The sequence below is a fragment of the Parasteatoda tepidariorum genome, chromosome 12 (genome assembly GCF_982258835.1).
Source record: "Parasteatoda tepidariorum strain Cologne lab strain chromosome 12, Ptep-v5.0, whole genome shotgun sequence".
NCBI classification, from domain to species: Eukaryota; Metazoa; Arthropoda; class Arachnida; order Araneae; family Theridiidae; genus Parasteatoda; species Parasteatoda tepidariorum.
Window position 1 is genome coordinate 37,499,739 of NC_141766.1, and position 15,163 is coordinate 37,514,901.

A 15,163-nucleotide genomic window follows, 5' to 3' on the forward strand; every position below is an offset into this window, starting at 1 on the left:
CTTGTAAATTAATTTGATGACTGTAAATTAATTTGTTGGGAATGGAAAGTTATTTCTCCATTTCAAAAATATCAATTTGAAGTTTAGACGAGTCTATTTTTATGAATATACGAAGGGAATCTGAAGATAAATTAAATTGATTAGTTAGTACCTTAATTAATTACTCTGAATATATAAAGTTTGCAGTTTTAATAGCATGAATATGACTAAATACAATAAAATCGCATTAGTTAACCCTTTAATAGGCCCTTTATTTCTAGTAAAGGTGAACTAAAGTATTTTTGGAATTGAAATTGTTTTGAGAACAGTAAATGATATAAAAAAAAACTCATTTAGTTTATAAAAATGTTTTTTTTTGGTGGTAAATATATTTAACATGACCTATTAGGAACTTACTGACTTTTATTTTTCTTTATTTATAAAATAAATTCCTTAAACGCTACAAACCTCAAAAGGAATTATGTATTTTATAACTTTTATACGTTTTTTAAAAGTGACAAATGGTTACCTTTATTTATAAAAAATTGGGCACTTTGGCCGCACAGCGGTCCTTATCCCATACATCTAGAAATTTAGATAAGTTTAAAGTAATAACATTTTGAATTTAGCAGTCGATGCGGTAACTAATTCAAAATTACAAGCACTTTGCTTGGGTAAATAAACATTTGAATATCGAAACTAAACTTTCACATATAAATAAAAACATAATTTGAAATATGTATACATAGGTTGACATAGATAAATATAGTAGATATAACATTTGAATATCAAATCTAAATTGACACATATAAATATAAACATAATTTGAAAGGAACATATTTACATTGTGGTAGCCATAAAAAAATCAAGCATTTTGCTTGTGAAATAATAAAACAAGGAAATTTTCAATATGACAAATTGGCGTTTTTACATAACATTCGAAATGTTGATTCTAAACTTAAATTAAAAATAAAGATAAAACATGATTTGATATGTACAATAATTGATTTTTGAAAAATGAAAGGCATAATTGATGAGACAAATGGTTACCAATTTTATTCAAACTCTCTTCAAAAAAGCTGAAGTTATTGAAAAATGGAAACCTAAATTAAAAGCGGTAAAACGTGGTGGTAAGTATACTTACCACGGCCTTTAAAAGGGTTAATGCAGTATTAATCTCATGTCAATATTAAAGAGTCAATAAACTGTTTTTAACTTTTCAAAGGATTTATTTTTCTCTCTTTATCGTTTAGTCACTGTTCTGTAAATTTTTAATCGAAAAACATCCTGCATACAGATTAATAATTTACCTTAGTCTTATCCTTAGCGTTATTAATTTTATCCTAAGTAATCTTATCTTTATTACTTATCAGTAGTTGGAATTTCGAAATAATTACCGTATTCTTGTGAGAGTGTAGTATTAGAAAGAATACTATATTAAATAAAAAAAATAAAAATAAAAATGTCTCTTGGCAAAAATATATCTCAATCTTGTTGAATCAGCTTGCAAAAAAATTTTTCTTAATATCGAACGATGATCCATAGACAATACACATATTCAGATAACGAGCTTGAAAATTATGAATAAGTTTGAAATACTTTATTAGTAATTCGCTTAAAATATATTTTGCGACTGAAATTGTAACAGTCAGACATTTATTATTAAAATTCACAAATGAGAGTGTTAAAGAAATATATTTTGACAGCTTCTCTTTGACTGGAAGCTTTAACCGACAAATTGAAATGTATTTCAAAATATTCTTATGGATAGCACTAATTTCAACACAATTACAATTTAGAATTTTTGCAATCCGATTTTCATAGGTGTAACTAGCATTAAAGATATTATTAAATAAATAAAATTCAATTCGCTTAATAAACATCTGTTTTATTCTAAACAAATTTAATTTAAAAGCAAATAGTTATGAACAGTGAAATATTGTATTTGTAAATAGATATTTCATGCTTATGTAAAAGCAGAATGGTATAAAAGGTCTCGCACAGAAAACAGATTTAAAATTTAACTTACTTTGTCAAACTAACTGCTATTTGAAGCATTTAATCTACATTATAAATATGAACACCTTCATGAAAGTTTGTTTGATGGTTTTTGTTGTAGCTGTTCTTACTGCATGCTCAGAAGGTAAAATAAGCCATTATCAAATTAAAATGTATATATATGTTATAAATGTTAATTCACACAAATTTAGAAGATTTTTTTTCAATTACTTATTAAAATTTACTTCCAACATAATAAGTTATTAAAGTACCTTTAGAAATAAAAAAAAAATGTAGAAAAAAAATTAATCGTATTTGGAAATAATAATTTATTACTTAAAATACTAAAATATTTTATCGAAACCTCTTTATAAGTAGATAATAAAATAATTTACGTTTTCTTAACTTGCTTAATTTATTGTAATCCGTAAAAGGAATTTAGCCTTTTTTCGTTTAGAACCGCATCATACAAAGTTTAACAAAAACTTGCGAAGCAGAATTTCATTTTTATTTTTGCTAGAATACTGAAATTTACCGAACTTTTTACTCTTTTATGATTCCTGAAATCTAATTACTTAAATAATACCTAAAATTACGTAAAAGGCATATAAAATGTGAAAAGCGCATAATTTAAAAGTGTTTATACAAAAATAAGTAAGAGTTTCAATTTACGATATTGTATAGCAAAGAAAGGATTTTAAAATTTTTGTGTATAATAGTTGGATACCGGTGACCTAAAAGTTTTTTTCACAGTATTAAGAAAATTTGAAATACTTTAATAGAATGCGAGCTTATAAAGTTTGAATATCATTATAATTTGTGAATAATTTAGTATTCAATAAATTAAAATTTAAATTTTGAGAAGTTTTAAATTTACTTAAAATGAAATTACGTACATATTCTGTAGGGATAACTTGGTTAATTTGTCTGAAACGTGATTGCAACGTTTTGAAGTACTTAAGCAGTTTGCTTTCTTAAGTTTGTGAATAATTTCAAAACTGCAGGTGTATTATAAAATACTTTATTTTAATAATCTAAAGAATCCATGCATTGCTAATATTTTTCTTAAGCAAAAGGACATGTATATTTATTTGTAACTAAAAATATTAGTTCCTGTAATAGTTATAATTTTTTTATCAAAAATCACACACAATAACATAAATTATAATAATTTTATATTATGGTTTGTGATTATTTGTAATGTGACATTCTAAAAAAATAACATTCATCTTCTTTTCTTAAAAAAACATTCTTATTTACAATTTCTTTTTGCAGCACAATATAATGGCTACAATGGTCCTGGTAAGAAATACTTTCTTTATATTAATGAATATGAACTTCAAATTTAGAATTCAGAAAACCGAGTTGACTTTAAATTTTTAAGAAAATGCTTAAATATTTTTTTTTTAAAAATACGTATGTATTTTAAATATTTTTTTTTGTTGCTTTTACTAAAATATTGGTTTAAAAAATACTGAACCTTATGTAGAAAATCCCTTTGTGAGTAAAGTAGTTATAACTGGAATTATTTTTAAATTATTTTCATGACATTTAAATAAGAAATAAATTTCTTAAATTAGAAGAAATTTTGAATAACGTTATCTTACACGAATTTTGATTCTGCGGAATCGATATCATTTTCTAATTGGTTCAAATAAAAAAATCCCAAAGTTGTTGTGATTAGGTCAACGAAAAGCTGAAATTTGAGTTTGGTTATTCTGGAAACACAAATATTTCTGGGATTCTTTTTATTTAAAAATTAAATAGAAAAGGCATAGTTTACATCAACAGTATGGCAAACCAAAACTGATGGAGGATATCTTGGAAATGCTTAATTAATATCAGTGTTGTGAAATAAATAGTCACTTGTATCATTGTATAAGAATTTCGTCACTTATTGATTTATTTATTAATACATTAAAAAAATATCCCTGTTACATATTATAACGCCGATTTATATTTAAAAAAATCTTATTAAAAATAGCGGTTAAATAGCGGAAAAGTAAGAAACGTAAATGTTGGCATTTATTTAGCTTTAGACTTTCTGCGCTTTTTGAGAAAATATTTTCTAGTGATAGCTAGGTTTATGCTTATAAACATTTTTTTAGTTTTCAAAATTTGAATTAAACCATTTTCCACACCACTACTTGTAAATGATTTAAAAGTTCATCTGAAATGCCATTTTGCTTCAGTTGAGAGGCTTTTTAAAATGCAGCTTAAATTACCTAAAATTTAAAAAAGCTTTAATTTGCCACTTTATATAGAAAATTTTGGAAAAAGCTTAGTAGTTGTCAATATGTGATAGTCACAGAGCTAACCAGACCTGCTAACCAGTGCCGCGTGCATCTTATAGAGAGGTAGACAATTAAAAATTTAAGTTTTCAGAACTTTTGGTAATTTTATTGTTATTTTAAAGAAAGGAAGTAAAAAGAGAGAGCTGAAACAAAGTGCCAATTCATATTAACGTGTGAATCTTTTACATTTAGCGGTGGGGAGGGTAATTTTAAATCAAGTTTAGAAAACAAAGTACGATAAAACATAAACTTAGGTACCACTGGAAGAAATTTTTCGATAAATCGTAGAAAATTTGCAGTCCTGCTAGCAACAACTCTTTTCCAGATATTTGCTAATTATTTGAGCAATAAATATTACTGTGAAACAAAACTTTTCAGAAAACTTATTGTAATCAGTTTAGTATATGACCAATTCTCATAAGCTTCCGGAAAATCTTAAAAAAGTGCAGTAATATTAAGGTAAAAAATTGTATTTTAATATGCTTTTTACAACCAGATAATTTTAACAAACTCATCGGAATTCGGCACCCGTTTATAATTTTTCCAGGTTTGTATGAACATTGATTTTATTTTGAAATTTGAATTAAGACACTTTTAAAATTATTATTATTATGATAACCAACAATTTCATAATCATTGGGATCGGGCAGATCTTAAAAAAATATGCATTGTTTGAGGATATACAAATAATGTTTCAGAAATTTAAACAATCCGTAAGGTTTTAAAGTGTAATTATTGCACAAAATCAGATAGTATTAAGTTAGATAGAAAAAGTTCTTCTCAAATAGCTATAGAATTAAAAATACATTGGTTGCATGTAAAAATTTTTTTAGGGCTATTACTCGATTATCCACAAATTTATGTGTCACATGATAGAAAAAGATGACCAATAATTTATGAAAAATATGAAAGCTCATTCATGCTTAAACTATTCTTCTATTAGCTATTATTTAATGTTTTTGAAATAATGTAGGTTATGAAGGAAAATTGAAAGAAGGGAGAATTTTACTGTTAATATATTTTCGAAGACACGACTGCAATAAAAGTACTAGCAACAGTCATGCAACAAGTGTTTATTCTTTTCATTAGCCTTCATTCATTCATATTCATATTCACTCATGACAGAGGAATATAGTCGTTAATAAAAGGAAGTAGTATTCATAAAATATTAAATGAATTACTAAGCATATTATTAAAAATTAACCCACTGATGATTCTGCAAGTAAAAAGTCGTATTTCAACATGCTGTTTTTGCGCATATCAAGACAGGTTTTTCCATTTTAATAGGTCCCGCAGTGCACTGATAGTTAAGACACGGTTCCCAGCGGATCACCGAAGTCAAGCATTACTGGTTTTGGTCAGTGTGCGGGTGGGAGATCAAATGGATCAGTCTGCAAAGTGACCGAGGGTGTGCGGCATTAGTCCTCGTTAAACTGTTCTACCGTAAGTGCTCGACTTCACGTGCAGGTCGTCAGTCTACCGAAGCGGGGGTGCCATCCTCTCTGCTGAGGATCAAAATCGTGATGGCATGCCTTCGTATCTTCCTCGTTGATGTTTTCCAGACCGTCGCCAATAGCCCATTGTGCAGCTCTAGTGCGACGTAAATGAACTACTACTGCAACCATTTTAATAGATAAGGAAATAAGGTATTTGGGGAAAAAATTCTCCTAATTTGGCCATTTTTCTAAACCTCCAGTTAAACCTCAAAGATCTACTTTTGAGTAAAATAGTTTAAATAGAGTTCAATATTTTATTTTCAGCAAGAGGAGGTCGTGGTTACGGAGGTGGATATGGAGGTGGACCTGGATATGGAGGTTCGTATTTAGATAATTCATTTTTCATAAAATTTTCTCTTGGTACACATTTATTATTGATATGTGCATAGATATTATTGTGCAAAAAATAATTTAAACTTAATTTTAAAAAATTCTTGACTGTTTGCTAAGTTATAGAGTAGTTCCTTCTCTCATTTAGGAAAAAATAAATAAGATTGTGACTACTTATTTAAGATGTAAATAGTAACTTAGGAATTTTCGAAACGTTTCTGTTTAAAACAAATCTGAAAGTTAAATTGTTTAATAATTTTGTAGCGTTTCAATAAGCATTCTCATCACGAAGTAAAATTTCAGATGCTTCTAAAACTGATCTTAGTCCCTACTCATGAAACATTTTTAACTTTAAATTTATACTATTTTTATTATAAACTCTAAAATTTTGCTATCAAAATTTTCCATGGTAAGAAAATATGCATTTTCTGGGGCAGATATATTCAAATAATCCGATATTGAAAATCAATAAACTATTGTCAGTTTCTAATTTCAGGAGTCTCGAAATAATCGGCGCCATAGGAAAATCAATTTTCAAAACTAAAGTAGATAAGAAATAAAGATTTGCCGTGATTTATTTAGACCATCAGAAAATGTGCTCTCAAATTAAAAATTACTAACTTTGTTCATCAAAAGATGAAGTCAACAACAGCAGAAATTTATTAAACAATGTTTAAAAATAATGCAGCAGCAATGTGGCTCCTTATAAAAAATATACAGATTTCGAGCAAATATCTCAGTTAAAATGATCTGACATGCGGCAGAAAACATTGTTTGAAATTTTTGTTCATAAATATTGATATTAATCGTGAAACTCTATGAGAAAAATTTTGGTTTCTGAGCAAAACGCAGCAAGCAGTACAACAAAAAAGTATAAGAGTTTTCATGCAATGGCATTATTTGACAAGTGATTCTGGTCATGCATTTATTTCAAAAAAGTAAAAAGTGTTTGAAAAATAATTTTGCTATCAGCTTATTTCTGAGAGAGACAATGCGTTGATAACTAACATCTAAACAACAATATAGATAGCTATTAAATTTGATTTGGTAACATATCGACTAAGCAAAAAATATCAATGACCGTTAAAAAAAAAAAAAAAAAAAAGAAAAAAAAACTTTCTACTAGTTTTTAATTTGGCCGTCTCGTTTTAGTCTAGTATTTAAATATATTGGATTCCAATAGGTCTGGAAACTTATAAAGCCATATAAAAATACTATTTTAAATGATTAACACTAGATTGCCTAAGGAAGTCATTTTGACTACTTTTAATTTAAATTAGAAATACAATGATGTATATAATGATACAATAACTTAGAATTTTGTACAACATATAATTTTCTTATTGTTAATATTTACTAATAACTTGTTATATAACTGCAAATAATATAAAAAGTATTAAAAATTAATTCTAAACAAATTTCCTTACGCATTATTTATACTTTTTGCAATCCAGTCATTTTGACTGCTTTTGGGCAATATACGTATTTACTAAGTTTCTGTCCTTTTAGTGTTAAGAGTTATTAATTACTTATAAGACTTAAAAGCTGATTTATTTTCTCTTTTAGGAAGACCTGTGAATCAAGGTAAAATAAATTTATGTTACATTTCTCTTATGCATATCTAGACATATTCGAAATATTTATTTTTAGTGGAAAAGTTTTTTTCTTGCACTTTAGTACCTCACAACCGATTTCAATGAGAATTTTCTAAGCTGTGCATACTTTAAATTAAAACCAAGATAAGCTCAAAGAAAATTTTAATTATTCCAATGTTTTAACATCTAGCGTTTTCAGGATTTATTATGGAGCAGTATTAAAGTTGCCTATGGCAGTAGGAATCTTGCTAAGCGGTAAATATTACATATAACGTGTCGTTATTAACTCTTATCAATGTGTATGAAGGTGAAAGTAAATAAATAGTATTTATTTAAAAAAAACGAAAAAAGAACGAAAAAAAAATTATTCATTAGAGTAATCATTATTTTTTTACTCATTATTTTATTTAAATTTTTTGTTGTTGTTGAAACTGTTAGGTTATTCAAAATAATGATTTTAGTATTTAATTACGTTAACAGTTTTGAACATAGTTCAACTAAGGTTAGTAAAACAATTAAAATTATGCGTTGTTTCTTTTCCATGTAAAGGTCAACCAAATTTGAAAGTAGTTTGTTTATGAAATTGTTTTAATAACTTTATTAGTACATTGCGATATTAATAATTAATTATATAATTAATTATTAATAATTAACATTATTATTTACAATAATTAACAATAATTAATAAATTAACAATAATATAACAATTAATTAACAATAATTTAACAATAATTAACATATAATTTTTAATAATAATTAATTAACAATAATTAACATATGATTTTTAATAATAATTAATTAACAAATACTAATAATTAATTATATTTTAGTTTACTCTCAACCAAATAATAAAAAAAATCTAAAAAATAAAGAAAGACTATATTTTAACTTTGCTCTAAAACTATGAAGTTGGAAGTTATTGGCATTTTGTTCTATTATTTAAGTTTCATATTTTACGGTTACCATGCATAATACAAATAGAAAACCAACAATTTTTTCGTTCCGAACTCATAGAGGGAACAAATAACAGCAATTTCAAATATTGAAAGTGTACGATGAAAAAAAAAGCTTAAGTCTATTTCAAGTCAAATAAATTTAAACAATTAAGGTATGTTTCTCTTATCAAAAGAAGGAAATGCTAGAAAAATCATTGTTTTATATTTGTCAAGTGTAAACTCATGTGAAAGATTAAATTAGAAATAATATGAAATAGTTAATTATGCTTCACACTTCAAAATATTCCAATTTTCGATTGATTTTTATATGATTTTACAGGAAATCAAGGCGGTGATACATCTCAAGATAGCGATCAAGGAGGCTACAATGTAAATTATGGTCAAGGAGATTTGAATAACAATCAGAGAAATCAAGCATCTCAACAAGGCTTACAACGTAACAGAAACGGAGGATACTATTAATATTCGATAACATTCCTTGCATTAAAAGAAATACTACCAATGCTAGAACATAAATAAAACTCTTTGCAAAAATATAGTATTTTGAATAGTTTCTAAAAACGATACTTTTCAAGTTAAGGTTCATATGTTAGTAAATAACTATTGAAAATAATTACAATTGCATATATTAGAAGAAAAACTTTGATATTAAGCATACGAAGCAATGAAAAAAATATTTAATAGGGTGACGACACTCAGAGAGTCAAAAACATGTAGTAAATAATCTAACTATGAATACGACTGCAATTTCTTTTATGTATTTCAATTACTGCAGCTAATATATCTCACAGTTTTGAAGGAACAAAACATGAAAAATCAGTGAGTTATTGGAAACAAAGCAGGATTTTTGGGAATATTGTTAGTTTTGAAGATAATAAAGCACCCAATTTTAATTTTGAATTAACCCAGATATGCCAACTGCTCCGGACACGCCTAAATAATTAAAAAAAACGGTAAATAACTTCAAAGTAAGTTTTGCAAATGTTTGACTATTTTTGCTTGCTTTTTAAACGGTATAACATGACTTAAGCATTATAACGTGGTGAATTATATTAGCCTACGAATTATTTAGAAATAGTGGCGGATAAAAATCTACTAAATTGAATTTATTAAAACAAGAATCACAATTGATCAACTACCACTTTAAAATATATATTTGCTGTCCGGAGCAAGTTGGCATCTCTGTTAACCCCTTGGGGACGGGTGATTCAGAAAAGCATTCATACAAAATCAGAATCAAGTTGTAATTAAATAAAAAACGGTAACTTAAATGTAGTCGTTGCTAATTTGACATACTTACTTTGCTTTTACTTTAATTATTGTTAGTCTAATCTTATATGTAATCAATGTTAGTTCAAAGTATAACTAAATAGTTTTATTTTGAACAAAGTAATGGTGAATTAAATAAATTGAACAATTATAACTCCGCCCACAAGTAAACTGCTAAAGAAATACTTTGATTACCAGCTTTATCTTTTTACCCTGATTAATCACCACCTCCTACATCAAAAAGCCACCACACGGTTTTTTATAAGTAGTCCGCGCAGACTGTTTAAAAAGTGAACCTGTTGTGCGTATGACCCTTTATAAAAGTAAACCTTTTATAAAAGTAATTGAGAGAGATTTAACTCATATATTTGAGAATTGAATCTGTAGTGGTTAACAAGTGAATAAGGCAAACCAATAATATTCATAAATAAAACAAATTTTTAGTCATATATTTACTACCACTTTCTTATTTTAACTAAATTTTGTATTAAATGACTCGTTCGGAAAGTGGATATCCTTCACAGTGGAGTGGTCTGATCGGACTGCCTATAAAAAACCGTGTGGAGGCTTTCAGTTATAGGAGGCATTGGATTGATATGGTTTTATGCTGGCACGTATTTGTGACAGTCGGCGCGAAAGGGCTAACCATGCACACTCCTATGTTTCCGCTGATATGGCTTCAAAAGTCACCACTCCAAACTTTAAAATTTTGATATCTTAGCAATTAGTAATCATACTAATTTATGACTTTTAGAATAGAGTAAAAATTCTGCATTATGTATTTTAAATGATTTAGTTCTTACATTAGTTCAAACAGTATTTTAAAATACTTCGAGAGTAAAGGGTTAAAGGATAGTTTATGAAATATAACAGCAGTAGTAGAAATAAGTAGAATTTTTCCTACTATAGATAGATATTGAGCAATGAATCTCAACATTGTGCATTGAATCTCAGAGCGTATTATAATCTTAACTAGCGTAATACAAGCTTATTTTCATTTTCAATAAAGAGTCAAGTTTAGCCTTTTCGGGACAGGCGAGTCATAAGTGTATTCGTATGGAATCGGAATCAAAATTGGAAAAAATAAATAGTGGTAGCTAAAGTTTGGGCATGACTTTTATTTATAATTTGATTGTTTTATTTTTGCTTTTACTTTAATTCTGACATATCTAATGTAGAATGGTAGAATGGTAGAAATTACATAAATCTCGGTGCGCTGCCGCGAAGCGGCATTAACCGATCCATCTGTAGTAGTAATTCGATGATGAGGAGTAGTGAGGTGGATTGGAGATGGGGGGAAGAGGTGGTGCTTAGCACCAAAAATCGAGAGTGTATTTCGTGTGCTAGGGCTACGTCATATCCCTAAGGAAAAAGGCAGTGATTGGGCTAAATTTAGTGTTGTCGTCAATTAATTCAATATCTAGGAGTGAGTTAAAATTGCTGGTGGTACAGGTTTTTGCTTCATCGTAGAAATTTTGGTTTAAATTTTTTATATAGACGTTGATGTCATCAATTTTAAGATCCCTTTTTATACTATTATTGCTAATGCATTTAGGGGCGCCGACGAGTCTTCTTATAATCTTCCCTTCTGCCATAGAGAGTTTATTTTTTAAGTGATCACTTAGAGTGTTAATGGCGGGGCAGACATATCTAATGTTAGATCAAAGTGTATCTATATAAATTTTATTTTGAATTAAGTAGTGATTTATTAAGTAAATAAAACTTCGATTACTCCTCCCCCAACTATAGAAATATTTTGCCTACCAGTTTTTTTTTTGACACTGATTGTCGCCACCCTGAGAATGCGTATATGACTCGCCCGTCTCGAAGAGGTTGAAAGTCAATTAAATTCTATTTTAAATTAATTGATTTAAAATATTTACAGTCAACAGAGGATGCTTCTCTAATACAAAGTGACAGAAACTTACCTTTGTAGTTATAGATAAGACAAAATTGAATGTTATTTTGAAAACTGCTAAGCATTTTTAAAACTTTTTTTCTAAAAAAACTGCTTTGTTTCCGAAAATAAGCTTGTGTTTTTCTACGCTCTTCAATTCAAACATTCAAACTAGGGCTGGAAGCTAGCTATATATATATATATATATATATATATATATATATATATATATATATATATATATATATATATATATATATATATATATATATATATATATATATATATATATATATATATATATATATATATATATATATATATATATATATATATATATATATATATATATATATATATATATATATATATATATATATATATATATATATATATATATATATATATATATATATATATATATATATATATATATATATATATATATATATATATATATATATATATATATATATATATATATATATATTATATATTATATATATATATATGGTATATAAAACAATATATATATATAGCTTATATATAGCTAGCTAGGTATATGTAACAGGGAAAAAACTAGAAAGTAAATCATTTCATTATGGTTTGTTACGAAGAAAATTAAAATATCTATGATTGATAAGTTTCTATCAGATCTAGTATATATGTTGGAGTGCTTATTTGCTAGAAAAAAACGAAACAATGATGAATAACTAATCTTAGATCTAAAGGGAAGTGTAGTTCATGGAAGTACACGCATCATTTTACAATAACGTTGATGCCAACTGTTCCACTTTCTGCAAAAGTTTTAATAAATTGGTAGCGAATTAAATGGTAAAGCCTGCAGAATAAGAGAATTACATCCAACTCTTTAAAAGTATCATCACAAGGTAACTGCAAAAAAGTTACATTTCACATGGTACTTTGAATTTTCGATGTCTTATGCTGGAAAAATTATGTAAAATGAAAAATTCTAAACTACAAATAACATAAATTTAGTTGCCGCTAGAAAATATGTTTTTACAAAGTGGAGCAAGTTGGCATCTCCGCAGTAACGCAAATGGTTCTTTTACAAAAAAGAAAAAAAAAATGACTGGATATTTATCCCTTAACTCAATAATAATACTCAAGCATAAATATAAACATCACGTTTGGCGGAAGCATATTAACCGGTTAACGCCCAGCGTCATATATTTAGGACAGTTCCTTTTTTCAAAAACATTCATTGTAGTGGGAAACTTTTTCTAGCATTTTTATTTATCTGGGTGAATTAAAAGATTCTCTGATACCACAATGATTTAGTTATTTCTGATTAGACCTAGAATTATAAGGAGCAAGTACTTTCACGACCAAGGACACGCCTACTTCTACAGCCCACAGACTTGTTAGCCTCATCAGTGAACTTAAAGACTTGCTGAAGGACCAAGACGTACTGCATCTTCTCACAACTTTAATCCAGGGGAATTCCCCATACAACTGATGTACTACTGAATCAACTCATGCCTCACCTCATCATGGACTTATTATCTGATCCTAACTTAGAACTTTGAACTGTATATGACCTCTGGACTAAATGCCAAAACAGTATAGATGAATCGGTTAGAAGCGCTTCGCGCTTAACACCGAGATTCCACTCATATCAATCATATCAATCAATCAATCAAGTACTTTCAGATCTATCAAAGACTTTTTGAATGCCCTAACAGTCGAAAAAACAATTAATTTGGAAAATATATTATACCACTTTTTCCATAAAACCGCTTTTTGTATCATCTCAATATATAAATTCGGTAGAAAACGGGTTAAAACTTGTAAAGAAAGCGTCCTTCAAAACTAAGCGTTATATTTGAAATATACAATAAAGGGTAAAATGGTAAATGCCCTAACATTTTGACTTTTTGTGTAATTTCGTGAGCAGAATTTTTTGGTAAACTTAATAGTTAAGGATAGTAAAAGCTTATTTTTAATCTCATGAAGTTCAGCTTTTAATGAAACGATTCTACTACTAGTTAGTTTGTCTTTTCCGTCTTTGCGCCCTGATTGAACTGCTAAGATTCTGACCGCATTGCTATAGATTTTAAAAGGTTATGTGGATATTTGAAAGTTTTAACCCTTTTCGAACCCCTAACTAATGAGGGTTTTCGGTAGTTTCAGAAATTTTTTATTTTTATTTCTTCATGGTGGAAAAGTTTTTTTTTCTAATAAATTAGGTAAAGCCGTTTATGCCGTTATAATATGCCGTTATAATGAGCCGTTTGAATGCCAACGTTCCATTTTCGGAACACGTCACTTTTTCAAAACGTTAAAGGCTGCTTACTCAAATGGTTTATTCTTACACAAGTTTATTCTGATACAATTGAAAAAGCAGAATATTCCTATCATCCATAATCTATTAATTATGCAAAATGATATATGTTGTAACTTTGCTGAAATAAAATCTGTGTGGCATTTTTTTACAAGCGTGGTAGGTAGTTGAACGAAATTTCCATTTAATTTTCATGTAAATCTGATCATAAAGGCACTTTTTCCATTGGTGCAAAATAAGAGTCCAGCTGGAAGACGGTTAAACCACATGAATAAAAATTTGGATAGACAAATAATCTTGTTCTTAAACTTAAATAAAGTTTTTTAAAATTTTCTGCCTATTTTAAAATTTTTTCAACTACTAGAATGATCTTTCGCATGAGCCTCGAGTAATGAAGATATGCATTTCCAATAGTAAATGGAGTGGGGGTAAATGTAGCGTCGAAACGCGGCCATTTTATTATAACCGTCGTTGAACAGCCGACCTAATTTTTTGGGTTTACGACTACTAATGTTCAGCTCCATAGCCTCGTAATTTTGAACCCAATACAGAAGACAAGGGAACTCCTTGATCAAGTAATCGGAAAAATTTGCCCTCGTGGCAGACTTATTAATGGAACTAACTCTCATTTGCGTTACTTAAAGAGGAAAACATCGAGAACCTCCCACGGTTAGCCTGTCATCAAGAAGACTCTAATTTATGATCTGTCTACCCCTGAGGATATTTCACGTCTGCTCTGCGGTCAGTGCAAGCTGGATGCGGAATTCGTATCGACTGGGATTCGAACCCGATTCGACTCATAGTAAGGTGAGCGCTCTATCCTCTGAGCCATCGCGGCTCTTTCCTTCCCACAACAAATCAATACCTCTGAGGGTACTGATCCAGGAGTTTCCTTGTCTTCTGGATTGGTTCAAAATTACAAGGCTACGGAGTTGAACGTAAGTAGTCGTAAACCCATGAAATTGGGTCGGCTGTTCAACGACGGTTATAAAATAAAATAAAATAAAATAACTTAATGGTTCCTTTCCTTTCATATCACTGCTG

At 28.2% G+C, this 15,163-nt stretch overlaps 1 protein-coding gene across 1 annotated transcript; it reads left to right on the top strand.

Annotated features, from left to right (window-relative positions):
- Positions 1 to 2,008: 2,008 nt before the first annotated feature.
- On the top strand, positions 2,009 to 9,186 carry LOC107437198 (uncharacterized). The gene is made up of 5 exons (XM_016049123.5): positions 2,009 to 2,122; positions 3,253 to 3,279; positions 6,032 to 6,085; positions 7,664 to 7,681; positions 8,968 to 9,186. Exons 1-5 carry the CDS (start codon positions 2,056 to 2,058, stop codon positions 9,108 to 9,110), a joined length of 309 nt encoding a protein of 102 aa, XP_015904609.1. The 5' UTR covers positions 2,009 to 2,055; the 3' UTR covers positions 9,111 to 9,186.
- The last annotated feature ends 5,977 nt before the right edge of the window (positions 9,187 to 15,163 follow it).